At 46.0% G+C, this 22,827-nt stretch overlaps 1 protein-coding gene across 4 annotated transcripts in view; it reads right to left on the reverse strand.

Moving 5' to 3' along the window:
- NHS (NHS actin remodeling regulator) overlaps window positions 1-22,827 on the reverse strand; it is a 241,522-nt gene that overhangs the window by 20,156 nt on the left and 198,539 nt on the right. For all 4 annotated transcript variants that reach the window (XM_027448037.3, XM_027448030.3, XM_027448048.3 and 1 more), the window contains exons 2-3: window positions 5,741-5,893; window positions 3,626-3,759 (exon numbers count right to left, since the gene is read on the reverse strand). In XM_027448037.3, the coding sequence (XP_027303838.3) occupies window positions 3,626-3,759; window positions 5,741-5,893 (287 nt within the window). The remainder of the gene's footprint in view (window positions 1-3,625; window positions 3,760-5,740; window positions 5,894-22,827) is intronic.

The raw sequence follows: 22,827 nt of genomic DNA on the forward strand, positions 1-22,827 counted from the left end.
GCACCCTGTGCAACCATGAGTGTGGATTTCCAAATATTATGGGTTCCTTGCTCGATCTCCCTTATTTTATTATATCAGCTGTGCCATGAGGGGCTTGAGAAATTGTGGTCCCATGACACCTGCACTCTGCACTTGAACACTGAGATTTTGAAGCCTCACAGGGGGCACTTAGTAAAAACAGAGAAAGAAAAAAACGTGGAGAATATGAAAGAGAAGTCTGAAATGCAGCTGGAATGACACAGCATCTTCACACTCAGCAGAGCTACAGGCAGGGTTGTCATGGGAACATGTGTAAAGAATATTTCCCTCATTTTCCCAAGTCTGCACCTTCCTTGTACTTTCCTCAGATCATTTTTTGTTTTCTTCATTGGCAAAAATGCCTGAATGAATGATGCTTATAAATTTGTTTGGTTGTGTAGGTCCATTGTGAAGAGAAAGACTAAGCATGCTAGAGTTTTTCAGCTTGAAAAATGAATGTCTGGGATGTATATGAAGTGAAACCATGTCTGCAAAAATGGGGGGAGGGGAGAAGGCATGGAGAAAGTGAACAGGAAGACAGTGCTCACCATTTCTCACACTCTAAAAACTAGAAGGGATGCGATAAAATTATGAGGCAACAGGACTGAAACAAACAAAAGCTATATTTTCATATGGAAGATATATTTTCATACGGATTGTTAAAGTCATTGTCATAAAATGCTGTTGAGGGCGAAGGTGTAAATTTGCTAAAAAGGGGGATTAAATGAATCTCAAAATCAATGCAGGCTTGTTCCTTAGTGTGTGTTATTCTGTATTGGATCTCTAGCTCTGGAACTCTGTAATTCATTTCTGCATGAAACTGGAAGAATAAATCATGGGACAATAAATGGCATAAATCATGCCCTGTCCTTTCCTGAAGGATCCCATTCTGGCCTCTGGGCTAAGTGGACAAATCAGAGCAGCTCCTGTAATAAGAGTAGACTATAATGAAGCTAACTTCACACATATCTTGTCAGGGACACAAAATATCCTAGGACACAAAAGATCCCAGGACACAGCTGCTTCTTGTTCTCTGCTGCTCCATGACAACGTGATCTTGTGATGGAACAGTTCGAAATGGCCTTCCAGACCCATTTTCACTGGCATCAGTCACTTTGGACTGTAATTCATTTGGTCTTCCTTGGAATTTATGGGACTTTGGCACCTTCCCCCTTGCAAAAACATCCGGCCATGCTTAAAAGTGAATCTTTAGCTGTTGAGGTTGATATTCTCTAGCTTTACTAAACAATATGTAAGATCTTTGGGAAAGCTCCTGGTTGGTAGCAATAAAAATAGCAGCCAAAATGTAGGAATCTGGAGGCCTCAGCTGGTCTCAGACAGGTGATCTGTTTTATGGTAGCTTTCACTATGGATAATTCTCACAGCTTTCACAGTGGTCGCTTATTTCAGTGCCTCAATGCACGCATTTAACTTAGATGCCCAATTTGGAAAAGTCAATCCTGTAACTTAAAGATTTCCCAGCTTCTCGCTGAACACTTTCCTAATTTCTAGGAAACCTGGAAAAGGGCTTCTATTGTCATTTAATATCGCTTTCACCAGCACCTTTCCCATGCACCACAACATCCGAATTTGGAATAGACTGCTGTGCCATGAATAAAAACTCTTGTGGGACTTAACATCTTTAGCTCATCGATGAACAGACGATACAATCGACTGGCATCAGGTATCAAACAATTCCAGCCACCCCTGAAGCATGTACGCACCTGCAGATGTCAAAAAGCTTATGTCAAAAAGGGCGAGCTAGCCAATAACAGCACTCTCAGCTATCTCTTGTAATGATATCATTAAGTCAAGAAGGCTGGCACAGTATCAATTAGTTATTCATTGCTGCGGTATCTTGTAAAAATCTCTGATTAGCCTTCTCCCAGACGGAGCATTCATGTGCTGTTTCATCTTGCCTTATTCTCTCGATTTATGGTTGCCCTGTGGTCAAGGAGTTCCCTAAGAAATGGGTCAAGGCACTTTGAAGTACCCTGGCCTTGGAGTATTTGCACACCCCAAAGCAGAGCATTTCCAGATGCCTTGAAATCCATAGGACTGCAGCCTCCAAGCTGCTCTCGTTTGCTTCTCCTCAGGGGACCACTGATCCTGGTCAGCCTCCAAAAAAAAGCCCCAGCATGGGTGGGCACAAAGCTTAATATTTTCCTTCTTGAAAAGAAAAAGGTGGACTCGCTGATAAAGCCAAAACATCTGCATTCAGCATGACTTAATTTTACCATCTAATGCAGGACTCAGAGGGTCGCTCACTATTTATTATTATTTTGTGTTACACAGATGGAAGTAATGTCTAAAACGCCCTGGTTCCAAGCACAGCAAAGATTCAGGCCTTTCAACACTGAGTATGCAATTTCATAAGATATGACTCGTTCCCCATCTGATACTAACTAAGAGAGCTTTATGTTCAGTACATTGTCCAAACTATTATCCATAACTAGTTCTGATCTGTAATGCGGGGTCACCTCTCCTTTACCTTTCAGTGACCCCATAACAGCATTAGCTTCGATGATAACTTAGAGAGAAGAAGAAGGTAAGCCTGTTTCTCCTTTCTGTCTTCCTTTTCTATGCTGTCCCTTAACATCAGAGTATCTCCTTTCAGTTGATTCACAAGGCCTGCAAATCTAGCCGGTTAAAAGCCTGCAGTGATGGTGATGCTCTCCTTGAAATTATCCAGATAAGCAGACAAAAAGCCAGAATGATCAATCTAATTAAAACCTCGTCATGCATTTTGTGCTCACAAACGAGAAACAAAACTCTTTCTGTGGACTGAAGTTTAAGTTCCTGAGCAGGTGCTTTACAGTGTGACTCATTTACCATTGCAGTAGTTCTATATGGTTAATGTAAGGAATTGGGGTGAATGGACTTGGAATTTTAAGTTCAGGAGGTGACAGTTCAATAGCTATACATTTATAATGTGCTCGTGGCTGCAGTATCTCTGAAGATGCCAATGTACCTGTGTCTGCACATGCCCAAATGTCCCTACACTGAGGGCTGGCAGTGAGCATGTACATCACAAGTCAAACCCCAGCTGGACCAGTGGTGTTTCAGTTGGTTTTAGGAATGCAGTAGCTCTTGGCCCAAAGCAGAATTTAGCCAATCTGGCTAAACTCTGGTACTATGGTCTTACATGAGTGAAAACTGCAGCTCCTGATAGCTGGAGACGTGCTGCTGAGCCTCTCTGCACCCGTGCAAGCCTCCAGTCAGTGCTCAAAGCCCTTGAGCTCTTGGCTCCTGGCAATGATAATTCAGGGCTGAAATTACAGCACTTACTGAAATTACAGGAGCGTCCTGGAAGTGCTGCCCAAAGCAGGAGCGGGGAATGTGAAGGACTGTGGAGAAGCATACGAAGAAGTGTGTACGTGTGCTGGCCAGGGGTGAAAAATAAGAGGCTTCATAGTGGAAACTTCCACCCTGAGGCTGGCTGCTGGAAGCTGCTACCTGAGCTGTGTTACTGATGAGATGCCAAGGCGAGTTGTGTTGTCCCTGCACGTGCTCAGGGGGGCACTTGTGACACAGTGTCACACCTGGGGTCCCACAATGCTAACGATGTGTTCACGTGGGATACTTGTAGCACGCAGGAGAGACTTACTGATAGGAAGTGCCGGTCCTTTATCGCTTGCCTCTTCTGAGAGCAGACTGCAGGGAAGGGAGGAAAGGGGGGAGCCACCACAGAGATGGGCCCTGGGGCTTTTTGCTCTCTGTTATCACCTCGGCTTCGATGTTCTGTTTTGGAGGAGAATAAAGAGGACGTGAGTCTTTCAGAGCATTAAAAACATAGAAATGTCTCTACTAGTGGTGCAACAGAGCTACAAACAGGACATGGACTCTAAAGCTTAAGTTCTTCCACTGAACGCTACTGATGATCCTTACCAACACTGAACAGGAGAAGCACTTTCTGGACTCCCAGGCCTTGGAAAAGCAATGCATGTACAATGTACCCCAGCACGTGTGTTGAAGCTGAATTCACCCCACATGGTACTTACTCCAAGGGACAAAGGAGCTAACTTGTAAGTGCCTGGGACACAGCACCTGATTCCCAGTGGGAACCTGCAGCTCCTGTGGCCTTGGAAAGTCAAGATGAATGAACACCTGCATTCTACCCCTATAAAATATACCCTTATGAGGGAAACACAGTCCCAAGTAGGACTTCCTTCCATTCCTTGATATCACAAAGGTCATTACTGCAGCCACTCTATGCCCCAGCACGGAGGAGCCCATCCTGGCAAAATCCCCATTGCTCTTCTCCTGACCCAGAGGAGTCTTCCTTCACCATGGGCTCACAATACCCAGCCCTCTTCCAGCATCACTCCCAAGTCTGAAATTTTCCATGTGAATAGGGTAACGCTGGTGGATTTCCCATCTCTAATTTTAGGTGAGAGTTGGGTAATTATTGTTTGCTCAGTGCTGCTGGAAGGAGATGATGGATTCACCTAATGCACAGAGCTATGGTCTAGCCGACCACGTTTGTTAGCATGGATAGCTGTTTCCTGATCTGATGTTTAGTTTGAATTACCCCTGGTTAAATAGAGAGATAATTAAGAAATTATTACACAAGAAATGGGAGAGAGACAATAAACATGTTTAGGGTAAATTTCAGATTACAATTTCACTCCAATATGCACAGTTATTTAGAGAATAAAAATATCAGGATATGACACGCTGCCTGCTGAACCTGCACGGCTGCCCTTAAACACGGAGGATGGGAAATTGCCCAGAGAGAGCCGTGCTGCTTGAAAGCGATGAGGCATTTCTGCCAGCTGCCTTCCCCACCGGTGTCAGGATTTGAGCTGCCCACCAGATGGCAGGCAGAGACCAGCCTGGCGCTGGGACGGCTGCAAAGCGGAGCTGCTGAGAAGAGAAAAGCCAACTTCTGCTCTACGTGAGCACGACCGCGACTGCGATCCTGCCTTATTGCTCTTTGCAGTGCTGCGAGGAGATCCTGCACCCACAGTGCAGGCCTGAGGTAAACTCTGCAGAGAGGTTCACATGTGGGAATTGACAGGAATGTTTCATCTGTCCAACAGATGCTCCCCAGAGCCGAGTAATTTTTATTATAACCCAAAAACAACAATAAACGGGCAAGGCAATGATAGCTGCTGGTGCAAAACACTTTCAACACACAAGGCTTCAGTGGTTTCACTTAGCAAATTCCCTGTATGGCAGGAATCCCTCTCTCTGCAGGCTCTCAGATGCCACCTGAGAAGGACACAGGTCTCCATATCTTGTTTATGACCCCAGGCGGGCAGCTTAGCTTCTGTGGAGCTTATTAGCTTCTCTCTAATACCACTGGGCTCCAGGTTTAACCTCTGAGAAGTTAAATCTTATCTGTCCTGGAGCCGAGGCATTGTTTAACGTGTGTTTAACATTGAGAGGGAGAGATGTGGCCTTATTAAGACACAGTACCTCCATCCTTTTGGGGTCAGTGCATCAATTTGCCCATACTCACAATTCAGACATATCAATTTAATAGAAAAACACGTAAAACCAGAATGTAAAACAGACTTGTAAAAAGTCCACCCCAGATCTCCTCCAGTAACCATAAATAAGTTGTAGAGGGCACATGCCTCCTGCGCTGCCAGAACTTCTTCTTCACCCCTATTTCTCAGCTTGAGCCCCTAATTCCTCAGGGAGAGCAGTGCCCACAGCCCCGTGGCAGTGCCCAAAACTCCCCAGCGCTGCCTGGTGGGGACGTGCCAGCACCTACCTCTGCGCAGGGCTCGCAGGTGCTGCTTGGCGTGGTGGTGCAGCTCCTCCACGCACGGTGGTCTGGTGGAGGGGAGGAAAATGTTTCTTTGCTGATGCCAAGGTGCCCGGTAGTAGACACTCAGTTTGCTCTCTGCATCCAGGTTGGAGACAGCTGTAGAAAAAACAAAGAGAAGCCCAGGTGAGCCTTGGAGCATCTCGTGTGTCGGTGTAGCTGAAAAGGAAAGGCTCCCACTTGGAACAGCAGTGCCAAGAATGAGCAGTGAGGATGTTACAACAGCTTTCCTCCCACCAAGTTACAACCACTGTTATCTTCACCGTGTTGCTGTATGACATTATGCCACTTAGCATTTAGATAACGCCTTTTGCCAGATCACAGACCTCCAGTAAAGGCAGCAGGCAGGTGCAAGCATACATATCGTCTGTGTTAAAGTATGGACTAACGGGCTGATCATTTTAAAGGCAACAAAATGAAAATGCGAAGAAACTAAGCGACATTCCCATGGTGAGAATGGTTGAACAACACAGCAGCAAGAGGACCAGATCCCCCCATTTACCCGTCCTCCTTGCCACCACGGTGTAGCTCTTCCACTACATCACGTTACACAAAGCTGAGTCCTGACACAGGTTGCTGGCTCGCTGCCTTCCAGCCCGTACCGACCAAGATTAACTGCCCGTCCTGCTGAGCACCTCTACCTGTCACCTAGCAGAAAAGGTTCCCGTGATGGACATGGGCTTCTGAGGGACAGGAAAACCTCAGTTCCCCTACAGAAAAAAACAAAGGCTGCCTCTGAAAGTTGCAAGAAATGTTTCAGGTCTGAGAGACCTCGTCTTGTAAGGCCAAGGAGCTTTGCTTACAGGGCACCGCAGTGGGAGGAAGGATGGTGGAGGGATCTACAGGGGGTTCCCAGCCCAGCCAAGGAGCTTCAATCTCCTTGGGCAAGAGCCCTCTTCCAGCAGTCTATAACTGTGATATGACTGTGCACCAGCCCCTTCTCCAGCCACCTCATTGCCCACTTATACGACACGTATTTTCACAGAATCAAAGAATCATCTAGGTTGGAAGAGACCGCCCAGATCACTGAGTCCAACCTCTGACCTAACACTAACAAGTCCTCCACTAAACCATATCACTGAGCTCTACATCTAAACGTCTTGCGTCAGGGCCCTCCCCTTACACTGTTTCTACAGTTCCTGGCAAAAGCAGCCCCCATTGCATGGCCCTCAGCATGCCACAACAAAAAAAGAAGGGACGTGCCCTAAGTGGGAGGCCAAGGGGCACCGGCAGCACATCCGCAGCATTATCCTCTGGTGGGGATGCTTTGCTCTTTCTGGCTTTGTTGCTTTCATTAATGCAAAACAGCATTTACTCAGACTGAAGGCATGCCAGTATTTTGCATGGAGAAAGGAAGAGGAAATGCTAAAATCTAGAGTAGGAGAAGGATGGAGCACAGAAGGGGAGAAACCCAGGAACCTTGCTGCCATGTGCAGGATGTTGACAGACTTTATAGGTTTCTTTGATGAGAAAGAAAACAGCTTGCTAAACTTTGTGGTGCCGTGATGAAGACGGTGGCTTAAGAGCGTGATAGACCTGCTGAAGTTTAGGTTCTAAAAGCTTCAACACCACTGACCCCATCCCAAAATTGGAGCCTAGCAGGAAGCCTCTCTTTGCTTTGCAGTTTATTTTTGCAGATGGGTTATTACTCAATTTTCAGCATATTTGCACTGCCATCCCATGCAACTGGTTGTGCTGTCGGTGCAATGAATTGCAGCAAGGTGAGACAAAAATGGGTAAGGGGATGGTGGGAGTGGGTAGTGGCTGTAGGATACCCCTTGAGGGTAAGCAAGCACAATTTCTATTTTACAGTCAAGGCACCAAGACACAAAGGGACTTGGCCCGATCCCGTTCTAGCAGCTGCATCGCCTCCTGGGGAAGCTCGTCTTGGGACAAGAGCTGGTGAGAAACAGCAATGGAACCCCACCCGTTCCTCCTGCCTCTCAGGATATGTGATATTCATGATCGCAGATTGCACCCTGGGGGCTAATGAAAAGGCAGGCACAAGCAGTTCCTTCCTGCTCCCAGAAACAGGCTGTCTAGACTGCAGCCCTAGTAGTTGTCTGTGACGGAGCTAAATAAGTGAGCGGAAAGTTTTACCTGCTTATGAGCTGTTCAGACATTTCATTAGAGTAGAATAGATTTCACTGCAATATTTAACTTGTAGAAAGCTCCTCTGGCTTTGGCAGCAGCGCTTTACAAGTAAGATGAGTAGGAGTTGGATTAACATACTTTGTGTGAGACTTAAAAATGAAACCAAGCTAACACAATCCCGCCCCGCACTCGCTGCGGTAGACACACGCTGCTATCACAGATAAAGCAGCATGACCTCTTGGCCATCCAACAAGCCTCCAAGAGCAAGCAAACCTGGCAGAGCTGTGAAAAATACTGTACCAGAAGGAAAATAACAAGGAAACCCGTTGCTTATCTTGAAAGGATAGGGCACTGAGCAGCTCACAGCACCCTGTAGTAAGGTCCCAGTTAATGCACACCCCTGTTACTGCACATCTGTGCATCCTCTTTTCCTGCAGGAACTCGGATTCACTGTGCCAGGGAATGTGCCCTACTGACACCAAGAAGGCAGAAATATTACACAATATGCACTGAACCAAACAGCCCTTTAAAACATTGAAAAGCTGGAGTGGATTTTCTAGGCGCTCCAGAACAGAAACGAAAAAAGCTGCCGAAAAAGCTGTGAGGGGGTGAATGTCCTCTGCCTGTGGGGCACGGGGAGAAGCTCAGAGAGAGGGAGAATCACTGGGCAGGGCAGAGGACAATGCTGGCCCAGGGACAAAGAAGCATAAACCCGCCTTGAATGCCATCAGGCTGGATGCTGGAAGACACATCCCAGCCCCAGAGCAGTGACGCTCTGGAACCATGTCCCGGAAAGGGGCAGGAGAAGGAAAAAGCCCTCTGGTAAGTGATGGAGGAGGATCAGAAGACGTGACTGCCTGTCAAAAGAGGGACCAGCATCTAGTTCACCCTCACGGACTGTTGCTTGGCCTGTGCTCCTTGCAAGGGCATCCAGACTGATTTTTGGGTGCAGGCCCTGGGAGCTGGGCACTGGGGGCTGAAGCCACCAGGACTGCGAGCTTCCAGGCCGCCGAACATCTCAGTCTGGGCACAAAGCTGAATCTCCTGCCTCCACTAAAACAACAAAAGCCAGCCCCATGGCAGCACAATTCAGCAGTCAAAGACCACTGGGCTGAGATGCAGAGGACCTCTTCCATCATAGCTTCACCACATGCTTCTGCTGAGAGCCTGGGTTAATTGGTAAGACTCCCCGTGCCTCCGTTGTGTAAAATGGGGGCAAGGTATCTCTTTCGGCCAGTGCTTCCTTTCACTGGGTGATTTACACTGCAGACTGTTTTAACAAGGCCTTGCCTGTGTGCGCCTCCAGCCCCTGAGCATCATCATCATACGCATAGTAAATAAAGCAGCACTGAAACTGTAAAGCCACGGTCTTTCAATTATTAATGGCTGGACAACAAAGTGAATGAGAAAAGAATCCTGCGTAGATGTAGGAAAAGCATTCCAGGCATCAGATACAGATTGTTAATACATCATTAGCGTGCGCTTCGATCAGTTTAGAACATACAAGTGAATCATATAAACTATCATGTTCATTTCATTCCCAAGCTGAAGTAATTGTTTTTTGTCTTGTGGGATGACAAAACGACAAGAGACCATTTAAATGGATTCTCCATTACATTTTGTGGATCCATTAACGTTGGCTGGTTTCCTGACAACCAATGTCAAACAGACGTACACTAATGGCTGCTCTCCTGAGAAGACTTTTGAGGGTTCCCAAATAGCTGTTTTATCAAAGCTGATCATATTTATCATTCACAGACCCTTCTTGTCGTCACGTCCTCTCATTCACTCTCTCTCCTCCTTTAACAAAGCAAAAAAGGATCCTGCCATAGCAGAGCTACATGTAGATGCTTGAAGGTTGCGCGGCTTTAGTGCACTCAAGCGTGGTTGTTCTAATAATAACACCACAAAGGCCAAGCAAGAAAGATTTCTGCTCTATTTACTTGATAGGTCCAGGGGTTTCCCCCCCCAGCTCCGTCTGCTTCTCTAGACGCTCACCTCCCCCCTCAGCTCCTTCTGTTTCGTGACTTTCTGTTATATTTTTCTGTATTATAGCTGCCATTAGGCGTCAGGGGGAAAAAATGATGATGTCCTATGCTTCCTGGTTCAAAGCGAAAACACGATTTGGTGTGGGGTGTGAAAAAGTGCAGAGCCTGGAGGGGATTTTAGCGGCGAGCGAGGACGGAGCCTACATGCTCAGGGACAGATCCCCCAGAGCTACCACACTGCCAGCTCCTGCACGAGCAAAGCCAAACCTGTGGCTGCCATATCCTTATTAAAGCACCTTGGTTCCAAAAGGCAAAACCATGATCTCTTCCACACAGGCTGCACAGGTGAGCTACTGTCTGCCAAGTTTGTGTGCGAAGCATCACAAGAAAATGAATTCTGACCGAGACCGGTTCACCTCAAATACCAGATAATCCGGCAACACATCCAGCTCCATCATGCATATTAGTGCATAAATGTTTCATTGAGGCAAGTGCTGAGTCTGATGTGAGTTTTATTTATAGCCCTGCATGTCTCGAATGTATGCTTCCCCTAAGCCCTTGTGTCTCTGCTGTAAAATCCAGGGGGCTTAAGCCTACATGGCTGGTAAAAATCTACAGTCACTACCCTGCTGTCCATGTCCCACATTTTGTGCAGTATCAGCAAGATCAGCACTTTCGAGGCAGCTCCTTATGTGGCTGCTGCTCCCAGGGATGCTACAGGGGGTGTCTGGGCCTACCCAGTGGGGACGGACGCCTGGGGGGACAGAGCCTGGAGCTCCTCCAAGGTGGGACAAGCTCTTTTCTACAGTTGTACTTGCTCCCAGCTGTGTGTGTACCCAAACACTTCCCCCTGTTTGCCATCTCAGACCAATGCCAACAGCATTTCCCTGTCCTCCTGTCCCTGGGCCTGCTGGTGTGTGGTCCGGCTGCCCCAGGACACCAGAGAGCCGAGGCAGGTAGCACCTGGGCCTTGGCAGGGCTTTGTAAGCGTGCTTCTGACAGGAGACGAGATGCCCAACTCTCACTGAAACAGAAAACTGTGTGCCAAAATCCCTCTCTCCTTTTCCTCACCGCTCCTGTGTGTCTTTGGGGTTTGCTCAGTGACAGGATGGGATCCCCCTATCCTCAGTCAAGTCTTTTTTTCCTGCATTCCTGGTGTTCCCACAGTCACGGGGTAACTGACACCTATTTTGGATGGTCTGCTCCTGGGTTACTTCTCAGTGGGGTCCCACAGTGGAAAACATGGTTTGCAGGGGCCTTACACATCACTAGGCCCTATTATTGCTCTTTCTGAGAATTTTGTGCCCTGTGTGTCTCCAGCTCAGGATGGGTGTGAGGAGCAAATGCCAGCAGAATGCCCTGAGACGTGGTGGGGGCAGCTGGCCTGGACGTGGAGCCTGGACCACCACATCTGCACCACCACCAGCACTCACGCATGGACATCAAAGCTGGCATGGCTGCACCTACACAGGCTGCAACCACCCTCTGGAAAAGCAGGAGGGGAGACACAGCAACACAAGTTCAGCCCTTAGCTACCTGACAAGAGCACAGTTATTATTCTGTTCTATGCTCACGGATGGACAATTTGCAAATTTTTCAAACTCAGGCAAAATACAGAACTCCACTGAGAGCAGAAGCTGTTGAGAAAGACAGAGATCTTATACTCTTTGTATTGTTTTACTTCTTGCCAATACGGTGAAATGTTGCATGTTTCAACCAGAGTTTCTTAGTGCATCCCTGTGACACTTCTCTGCCTCCTATTATGCCACACATCTGGAAATAACAGCTATTCAGGAGAAAAAAATGGACAAGTGGACAAAACCCCATCCGTAATCAGCGTTCACTTATCCGGAAAGATGAAAATATTGGAAAGCATACAATTTAGATGTCATTTTCACGTGAAGATCCTTGAATTTCGCATTTACCTGGTATCCAGTTAACTGGCACAAAAACAGACACAATTCAAGAGGGCTGGGAAGCCTGTGATTCTTATACACGTAAGAAGATTATGCTGTTAAGCAATATGCACTTATGTGAAGAGTGCCACATGCTAATCCCGTTCTTGGCTTTGCTGCTTTCAGTCACTGCTGGCGGTGTTTGAACATATTTTTAACTGCTTTCCCTAACTCTGTCAAATAAGTTACAGTGGCCAGATTGGGACTTGTTATTTCAAAGTATTTCAAAGCTGTCACTGCAGGATAGACGGTAACCTCACAGAAATGCACAGCATTTTATATGTTTAACGCTTCATTCCTGCAAAGCTTCTCTTGCCAGTGATTTCTTCCTCTCCTTTTATTCCCATTCTCCAGCCTATGTTTTGCACTGTCTCCACGAGTGGATGGGAAAGAAATATCTTCGTGCTCTCAGCTACAAAATACCGGCAAATGTAGTCACAGACAGAAGGTTTCTGTTGGGGTTTCATTAATGGAGCTGCCCTTCTCACCCATGAGCCAGACTGGAGAGATGAATGGCATTTTTATTCTAGGTGCACATGTCTAGTTATTATACATCTCTATGAATATGTGCAATTGTGCGTACGCCCCCACTCCTATCACACCAAGCTCTGCAGTGAAGAAATACTCCTGGGCACACTGCCCGTCTAATGCATGGTGACAGCGAGCACTGGAGGGAGTGCAACACACTTATCTATTAATAAACATCTGAAATGCTCAATAATGTATGCGTAGCCATGGTGTTTCTACTGTCCTTGTTCTGACATAGATAGCAGGAAGCCCATCAGGGCAAGCAGGTTAGTAAGTGAGAAACAAAACTACTAACATGGTCCAGCTCTATTCCTGGGACAGCTGAATACTTATGACTAGACAAAAGGTTTTTCAGCTGTGCACTTGTATGCATTAAAGTGAACATTTAATTCAATTCTACTTCTTCAGAGACTGCGACCCAGCTGGGAAGTGACTCACACCCCAGCTCAGTGGTTCAACCAAAGAGTGGGAGTGATACCACAGGCAGCACTGGTGTTGCCTGCAGGGCAGGCAGACAACACCTGAGTCCTGCCTGGCAAACTGAAGGCTAATGTTAGGTCAGCTGCTCTTCAGGATGAGTCCATGTAAAAATTCATTTCCATTTGCTACCATGCTCCACGAGGAAAAAAAAAAAAAAAGCCAATCAAACAGTAAAATAGCAAAGGGATAAACAGTGTTAATGAAAAACATCACCCAAATCCAACTAGTTTAAGGCTACTGGACCCAAAGGTAGGGATGGCACATTAGTTCTAGGGATGATATGACATCAGACACATGTACATATATACGTGTGTTTATGTCGTGGCACGTAACTGAAATCAATGTCTCAAGACCCCCTTCAATCTCACATTCTTAATTAGCTGAAAGCACTTCTCTCAATCTGACGTGCTTTCAGCACTCATCAACACAACTTTATTCACAAGTTGACCCCTCACATTACTCCCACTCTCGATGACACGCAGCAAGATAAAGCCTCTTGTCTCCAGCAGTGCGGTGCATGGTCTCTACAATGCACTCAGTAAGCAGACTTCTGTATATCCTTTGCAATCCTCTCTCACTGCTCTGCTATTTTTCTCCTGTACTGACTCATCCCAAATCACTATTAAGCTTGCCCTAGTTGCCCCAACAGGTCACCATCATGCTTTCCCTTTTAAAACACAGAAGCGTGCTGTTCACTGTGATGTTGCTCTCAGATCTGTCACCTTGATTTCATATGCCAGCACTCAAGAACAAAGCTTTACAAAATTAATTTACTATGCTACCTGCCTTGGTTAATGTTTACCTTCAAGATCTTGTGGAAAAAAACCACCATCCTCATGTTCTCCAGCAGCCCATTTCTTCATGAACTATTCTATCTATTCTATACACACTTTTGTCATAGTTCAGTGTTTCTGCAGTAGTTTTAATGCATCTTGCCTATTCTCCTACACAAAACATTCGATTCCTCTGCATATTTCTCTGAATATTTATACTTAAAGTGGGCCAGTGGGCCTTTTGCATCCATGCCAAGGATTCTCTTTTCAAGACCAGAGGCCGTAACATCATAGCACCTACATGTATTTCCACATCATCATCCACAACACGAAGAACCTATGCTGCTGTAAAACCCCAGGAGCCTTGAAAAAGCACGGAGGAAGATGACACTCAACAAAGAAGACACTGTGCTTGGCATGTTGGAAGATAAGATTCAGATGACTTATTCCAAGTACAGCAAACATATTTCCATTTTCCTTGAAATCTTTATAATCTGCAGCCTTCCATCAAAGCTGTAAGAGTGAGTCTCCATCAATCTCCGTGCCTTCCCCATTCAGCTCTCAGGAGTGTCGTTCAGCAGCAGCTGCACCGACGGTGCAGTGATACACACGCCTGTCTCATAGACAGCAGATTGAGGGCATTGACTTATTCTGCACAGGGCATCAGATGGCCATGAGCAGGTGACAGCATTTTTGTTTACTACTGACCTGTGCTTCATTCAAGATGATAACCTGTAAGAAATAAAGCCCGGTAGCCCCACTGCTTAATCTTATTAGTCCCTAATGTGGCTTCCCACATGACGAAGTCACTGGTCTGGAAGGGTGAGACACACTCTACAGAAGAAAAACACTATGAAATGTGAACAGCAAAACCAAACCAGAGACACGGGTTACATTTTGTATCTCGTGTAAAAGTACGGGGGATGTTTTTCTAAGAATGTTTCCCCTGTTATTATTTTTAATGGCTCCTGAGATCTCATTTGTCATATGTGAACTTACAACATTCATTATCTGTCCTCCAGAAAAAATGAACTGCCTTTATTATTTGTGAATAATGATAATTGCCATTAGCAAGGTGATTATGATTAAGAAAAATCAAGAGTTAGAAAACAGGGTGGTTTCTGGGTGATGGAGACTGGAGTGTGTGTTGGAGGTGGGAGGGACAGTCCCATAATGAAGGTTTCCCTGGGAGGGAGGAGAAGGAGAGACACTTTCCTCATTGGCATATTTAAGACCCTTGTCTTCAGCAAGTAGCGGGGGGAAGCCAGTAACCAAGGTCAGAAGCTGCTCCCAAGCAAAAACCAAGACTGCAGAGTTCACACACAAAAAGAACAAGCAGGGCCCCTCTTCCCTTCCACTGGCACTGCATGTAGGCTGAGAAATGAAGCCCCCAAAAGTCAGGAACAACAAGCCATGTGTTAGGAGCAGAAACGGTGGCTCAGATTTCACACTTTTTCCTCCCCATCAGTCTTTTTCACTGTGCTTGGCTAGATGCCCTGAGTACCGCTTAGCTGCGAGTTGAGGTAAGTAGCAACAGTTTCTTCCAATTATATTTAGTAAATACTAGGCTACTATTGCCACACATGCTCCTCTGAATTACTCACAGGCATCCAGGGAAAAACAGAAAGTCAATCATCTCAGAGGGGCCAAAGGCAACTCTTTTTTTGTCTCCTGGGGAAACATTTGTGCAGCTCCTGCAGCCCCATCACTGCCTTCCTGCAGAGGCACAGAGATACATGGCTCACTCCCAGGTCTCTAATTGTTCCTGGGGTCATGGCCACACCACTGAAGCTTCTTCCCCGTAAAAGAAAAGCAGCTTGTGTCTTGGCTCAGGTGGCAACAATCATGTGTGCAATACCACTGGGTTATTCCCATGCCACCCTGATGATGGCCCAAGGCTGGCCTAGCACACAGGTGAAGCTGAAGATCCAACTTGTTCACCAGGTATCTCTTCATGCGTCCTTCCAACAAAAGACTTCCCCAGCTCAGCAAATACCTAAGTCATTCATCACCACCCCTCTCAGATGTTCCTTTTGGCCTCAATCTCACAAGTGATTTATTTGAGTGCACAGTTCTGTACAGCCAAGTTTGAACTGGGTGTGCAGAGCACCTAGCACAAAGGAGCTCAGGGCGACGAGGGGGAGGTCTCATTTCAACACCGTCTGGCAACATCCTTCTTCAGTCCCACTTCTGACAAGACAGTTCTGTAAAACATTACAGCAAGCAGGGCCAGAAGGGTTCAGGGAGCCACTCTGAGCAGCCAGCTGGGAAGAAGTAACACGGCTGGCCAACTTGCAGAGTTTCAGTTGTTGAAATAAGACTAAATGCAGTCTTTGTTGTTTTATACAGGGAAGGAGAGCTGCCTGAAAATATAGATTTTCCTCTCCCCCCCTTTGATGCCTTCTCAATCAAATAGATTTTATCCAAAAAAAAAAAAAAAAAAAAAAAAAAAAGAAAGAAATTCAAGATGGAATCTTGTCAGCTTTGTAAGATGGGGAGAGCACAGCAATTTTCCCTTCCTCAAGCCCTTGGTTCCATACTCCAAAGACACCTCAGGAAAAATGGGTCCACAGCTCGTCCATTGCACCTGGGGGTGCTGCACCAGCAAGGACACATCCCAGAACTAGTCCCTGGGGCACCAGATCCTACACAAGTCTTGGAGCCTTTTGTCAGTGACATTGTGCACCTAGACTTCAAACCGAATAGCTTACGTCAAGACCAGCTATTTTCCCACTGTTATTATTGTTTGAATAATATGTTCTCAGCTTGCTCACCTTAGGTACTAACATTTTTCTGAGGCGTTGAACTGTTTTCCCACTGCATTTCAGGCCCTTGCATGCCTAAAATGGCAAACAAGCACCAAATGGTAAATGCTAGCTTGCACGCCTGACCAACTGGTGAGCACTGTTTGTTAGCCACATCCCCTTGCATGACTCTGCAGAGGACGCAAACCTGTTACCATGCCAGCTGCAGAGCCTCTACAGCTCATGCTAACCAGCTAACCCCTAGCTTGGATTGAGACATCACAGCCGATGGCAATTAGCACAGAAAATGCAGCTTGAAAACATTCATGCTAAAATAAATTTTTAAACATTTACTTCTTGTAAAGGGTCATAAGGTGTTAATAAAGATTATAACATAGACTGTCCCTTTATTGTTATGGCTAATACGGCTTTATGAGCCCAAACCATACCCTATTGTTTGCACTCACATTTATATCGTTAAGCCACATATTTATGCAGAAGAACTAACTGAGTTCTGACGTGTTTCTGTTTTTTGGTGTTTTTTTTTGAGCAGCCACAATTGCTGAAGAGCTCCGGCATTTGTCAGATGCTGCAGGGCTCTGGACCATTCCCTGTCAAGAGCTTTCAGTCAGGACAGCAAACAGCAAATTCTCGCACATTTTTAACTCATCTGTGCTTGTGTGTGTGTGTTGGACTCAGTGCAAGGCAGCTTTCAACACAATGGGTTTAGTACAGCAAATACCCAGCGTGGCAAAGGGTTGCTAGCTTAATGTACATATGAAATGATCACCCTTTAAGCGTGGTCAGACGTGTTATTATGACCGTGTACTGAGTGCTGTACCTGAAACATAAAACAGAAAGTGTGATGAAATGGGGATGTTTCCTTGCAGCCAGCCAGAACCAGTGCAAAAATGCCGGGTGCCAATATCCAGAGGTAACTATCAGGAATCCTGCTGAGGAGTGACATTGGCCTGCAACACCGGACAGGAAGCTTTCAAACTCTAAATTGCAAGCAGCGATGAAAATTAAATAAAAATAAACGGCAGGAAATAATCCGCTTTAAAAGCCACAGGAAAAGAAATTAAGCCAGGATATACTTTCCAGAGAGGAAAAAGGAAAGGCAAAAAGGAGAGGGGAAAAAGAGCATTGTCATTAAAACGATCATGCAGGAAGTGTAAGTAAAAGATGGGGTCATCAAGTAGAAAAAAGAGTTTGACCTTAATGTATCACGTGCGGAGTGGAATGGTGAATCACGGGAGAAAGCACCCTTGGGAAACGTAGATTTGTTCACAGGGAGCAGAGCTGACAACACTTCCAAGCAGAAAGAAGCAGACGATGGAAGGTAAGAACAAAAGTAACTCTTCCCATGGGAGATTCATCTCCCTGGAGTACTTCTACAGCTAGCAGATAGGCTCCCCTCTGATTTTGAGTATGAATGAGCCACAGAGAGCTCTGGGAAGTCCTCTGGAGGAGCCTGTCCTGCCCTGGTCACCCTGGAAAGACTACAGGAAGATAGACTGTGCTCAGCCCAGGTGCCCCAGCACTGCCAGGCACGAAGAAGAGAGATGCTGCCTTTGCAGGAGACCAAGATCACCTCAAGCAATCACTCAAAATGTGAAGCACTGTCCAAGAGACTGAACAAATAAACACATTTTTATGAAGAAGGGGACAACTGTGTTTAGAAATGTGAGACGATAAGCTGGACCAGGGGTCAGATTTTGCTGTCCTTGCCCTGTCCTCTCTCAGCCTCTGGACACTGTGGCTACACAAGGACATCAGGTCTGGCCCTAGCTGGCTCCCTCTCTCTTTACTGCCTTCTCCTCTTTGCTGCTCTCCCTTTTGTGTGGGTTTTCCAAGTGGCATTAAAAAAAGAAGTGCTGGAAGAGGTGCTAGACTGCACTAGAGGCTGAAATGCTCTACGCAGTGAACAGCAAGAGGCAGACGACACCCACGGATACAGCCCAGCCCTGATCCGGCAGGATGCTGTCTGGGGGATGCTGTCTGTGGCAATCAGGCTTCACATCCCATCAAATCCTGTAGCATCTGCCAACAGAGCGGGGGGAGCTACCCCAGCCAACTTTTTTTTTTTATAATATGTATATTTTTTGTTAAGTCAGAGACATTTCATATACAAATACAGATCAGTTTGCAGCCATCTGCTTATTTTCTATGTATCATCTCAAGTATTGTTAGGGTGTTAGAGAGAATATGAAAACAAGTTCTTATCTGTGCCTCTAAGCTTAAAAATGAGAAAAAAAAAAAAGAGAGAGAGAGAAGAAGAAGAAAATACAGGAATTGGTATGCAGCAAAAAGGAAAGAATTTTCTGTTCTTTCAGGCAGCATTTTCAAATGGTGGTGGCTGTGGTTTGGAGATGCAGGTTGGTCCACTAGGTGGATATGCAGGCAGATCCCAGCTCTGGCCCTGGGCAAATCACCTCCTGCCCTTCACAGCCATTTCTTCTTCTCCCAGGGACCTTCTAGCCTTGCCTCTGTTTTTTCTGAAGGGCAGAAATCACTCTTTTCACTTAACACACACAGTACTTACACAATAATAGGCCCCTCATTTCATGTGATATTCCAAAACTACTTTTTTTTTTTTTTTTTTTTTAATAGTGCTATATTCTTTCAGACAAAAGTAGGCTTGCCTACTTTTTAACCTTGACAGAAAAGCTGTGGTGTGTGTTCCCCGTCCTGTGGTTCTGGATCCACAGGATGCCACGGCACAACAAACCTCTGCCATTTGCAAGCAGCTCCGAAATGCTGGCCTGGATAAATACTGGGTGGTTCATTATTCAGAATTAACCTGCCATGCTCAGTAAAGAGACAAGAGGCAGCCTGGCTCCCTGGATGATTTCTACCAGAACCCTAACCCATGTGGCACGGGGAGACGCATGGATTCACTGGTCAATTGCCAGGTTTAGTATCACTCGAGGTTCCTCTAACTACTCCCGTAAAATCACAGCTAGTTCTGGAAAATCAGGATTATTTCCCTGACTTGGCAGTTTGAGAATTCCATCTTCGTGTTTGTTCATATTAGCAAGTATCGATTTCCTGTGGGATGCAGTAACTCTGAGCATAGTTAGTGTGGGTGAGGTCACTGCTTGGCGATCTCTCCGTTACACAGAGTTACATCTGAGGTTCAGGCATTGGCATTCTTAGCACGCTTTCATTTTATCCAAAAAACGGGATTCTATGCAACAGCACAGAAGAAAACATTTCTAAAAGGTACAGCTACTACTTAGCTATGAAAATGGCATTTCATTGTTTTTCATTTGGGTTCTCTTTTTTTGTCTTCTATTAGCATCCTGACTCCTTTCCTCATTGTAATATTTGCTCATCAGTAACATTTTACAAACACTTCAATGCTTTTTCACTTTCCAAGGGACAGAGAAGCCTGCCAACATTTAGTACAACTCTTCCTACTTTCTGCAAACGTTTAGACTTACCTTCATTCAGTCAGTCAAGAGGAAATATCTAAACTTTGAGGGTTCTCATTGTGACATTTTAAGCTTTTAAGAATCCCGGTTCTATTGCTATTGATATCTATGGTCACATCCATGATAACTCAGGGAACTATGTGCTAAAGGGGTGGCTTTAAGATGCTCATATTGCTTTGCCTTCAGTGCCCTTTTACTTGTGGACACTCAAAGAGTGTAGGATCCCTGCAGCCTGGTGCCTCCTAGCAGCTGGTTTCACTGTCATAGCTCCTGATGACAAAAGTTTCATCACAAAATTCATACCAGCAGTCTTCCAGTTTTCCTGGTTTTATACCTGAACTCTGCTTTCCTCAAATCTCCAAGCCGGGCAGCTGACTGCGTGCAGGAGTTGTGTGTGGGATCACCAGGCGGCGTACTGCACACACGAGCTCACCCCCTTCTGGCAATAATTCAGCTTCTTACCGACTCCAGCTGTGTTATCTGGGGTCATTTTCCACTCTCAAACTATGAAGGTTCGTTGGGTTTTGATATGTTAAAATTACTTTTGCCTCTCTGCAATACATTACGCTGGCAAAGTGGCTGCGGCTACGCAGACATAACTGCATTTTAGCAGTAAGCCTATTTCCTCACACCCCCATATTCATCAAAAAGACACGTTATGCTGATAAATGTTAGCAGGGGCTTTGGCTGGCACAGTTATAGCAGTCAAAGATCACACAGTTTTCAAAGCTTTGTCCAATACCTTTGTACAAGCAGAAATGGATAATGAAGAAAATGGACTTAGATACGTTCAGTCGGACTTGGTAAGGGAAAAGCAACCTTTTAGGGTCTGGCTACATGAAAGGGACTTAAAAGTGTGGGATGCTGTTGCCCTACAGCTTTTACTCCCCAGTCTTGTTGCCTGAAGTATCCCCCCTTGATCTTTCCCCACTTGACCTTCTTGGTAAATACTTCTCATGCCCAGCTGAAGGCCTTTTCCAGAGGTCATAAGGACATTTTGTGTACCAAATCCTACTCTGATAGCCCACAGAAGACAATTTATAGTATAAATAAAGCTTATTGCATCTCTTGGAAGTATCCCCAAGTACACAGTGCCTCTGTTTAAGCAGCAGCTGCCAGAAGATGGGGGCTCTGTCTGCCTCCAAAAAAGTTTCCAAGAATCCTGATGAGACTTCACTGTGATGCTGGCATCAGAAATCATCGGGGACCTGCAAACTGACTCGGCCATGGAAACACCAATTTCCTTCCTTCACTGTTCAGCCGAGAGGGTATCGCATGGCCTCCTGATGTAGAAAAAGAGACCATAAAGAACAAAATAGTTACCATGCTCTAGCCTCTACTGCTTTTGTTATGTCCCTCCAAATGTATTAGTTGATAAAGCAGAGCTGCTGTGCTTCTGCATGCATCACTGCTTCTGCTAAGGTTGCAGTAAAAGCCTAGCTTTCTTTGCTCTCACTCTCTTTCCCTTCCCAACTTGCTTTCCCAACTAGATGTAGATGTGACGAAGAGGCACTGCAGAACAAGCAGAAGAAAAACTGAATGAAATGTAAAATCTGCATTGTGGGAAAACAGTGATGTGAGCTCAGGGCATGGAGCTGCAGCAAAACAGACTGACACATCAGTCAGCTGCTGAATAGGGAAATGCATCCAAATTGGCTAAACCCTTTTTGGTACATTTATGTAGTGATGTATGACTTACAGATTTACTTCTTTTTTATTTTGCCTCATATGAAACAGGCACCCAGTGCTGCCAAGACAGCAAAGTAGAGCAGTCAGTCAGATATTGAGATAGAAACCGTTCTTCTCCGGCCTGTCTCAAAGCTTACAGCAAATGGTAAGATTTGGGTTTGGGCACAGCCCTGCAGCTTTGGAGTTGCCTGAGAAGAGTGACATATATCCATGCATTATTACAAGATGCGAAATAAAGCACAGCAGTGCATGAGCAGGTTGAATTTCAGGAGACTGCCATTTGAGCAGTGCAAACCTCATGGTTTAAAGCCCTTCCAATGTATTACTGAAGGTGTTCACTTTTTTTTGTCTTGTATTACAGCTGCAGCACCTCAAACAGACCATGCCTTCCCAAAATGCTTATTAACCCCAGGCTTCTGGATTACACCTGCTCCCCCTGCCACTGGGACAGAAGTGGGATGTCAGATGAAGCTGCCATCCCACCAGAACACTTATTTTGTTGTTATATGATGTACTGTTTCTCAGTTAATTGAAAAAGCTGGAGAGTCATAGAATTGTTCCGTTCTGTAGTAAAGACATTGGAAAAAAAAGGACTTGGTATGGTGGTGCTGAGAGAGGATGTCTGTGGTAGGCCAAGTGCAAGGGAAAATGTGTCTTTCCCTTACCAGCCTGCCTTCACGTGCTGGTTTTTGAAGCAGGCAGCATGGCGCAGAGGCCTAGCAAGGAGATGCCATGCACCACACAGCCAGCCTTGCTGCTGGGGGTGGCTGAGCTGAGTTGGGGCAGTGCTCAGGACTGCCGAGAGCTTGCAACGCTGGGGATGGACCACTGAGGCCTGAAGGTGCTGCCACAGCAGACAGCGCACCATACCTTGTCAGCAGGCCGCAGTATTGAATAGCAATAACTTTCAATAATAACTAATTAGTGTCACATGCAGAGGCTTAAAGACAGAAAGTGCTGCAGCTCTGCTGTGATCAGCCTGCAGCACTGAGGCCGAGCTGCGGGGCCGGCACAAGAAGCACCTGCACGTGAGCTGTGCCCTTCCCTTTGGCACCTGCATGTCCACCTCCTGCTCCATGGTACTGGTCTCCTTGCAGCCATCCAGCCCAGCCCACCAGCTCTGGTGCTTGTGCCTCTTCCACGCTGATCCCTGACACATCCTCCTGCTCCCTTTGAAGAAGCAAGCTGAGGCCCATTTTGGCTGGCTCAGGAGTGTGGGCATGGCCAGCACTCCATTCACCCACTGTGTGTGCACGTCGAGCAGAGGGACATATCTGTGTCGGCCCATGTCGAGCACGACACCTTTTCATTCATAAAAGACAGCCTGCATCTTTAATCGCTTTGC

Source organism: Anas platyrhynchos, chromosome 1, assembly GCF_047663525.1.
Source record: "Anas platyrhynchos isolate ZD024472 breed Pekin duck chromosome 1, IASCAAS_PekinDuck_T2T, whole genome shotgun sequence".
Taxonomy (NCBI): domain Eukaryota; kingdom Metazoa; phylum Chordata; class Aves; order Anseriformes; family Anatidae; genus Anas; species Anas platyrhynchos.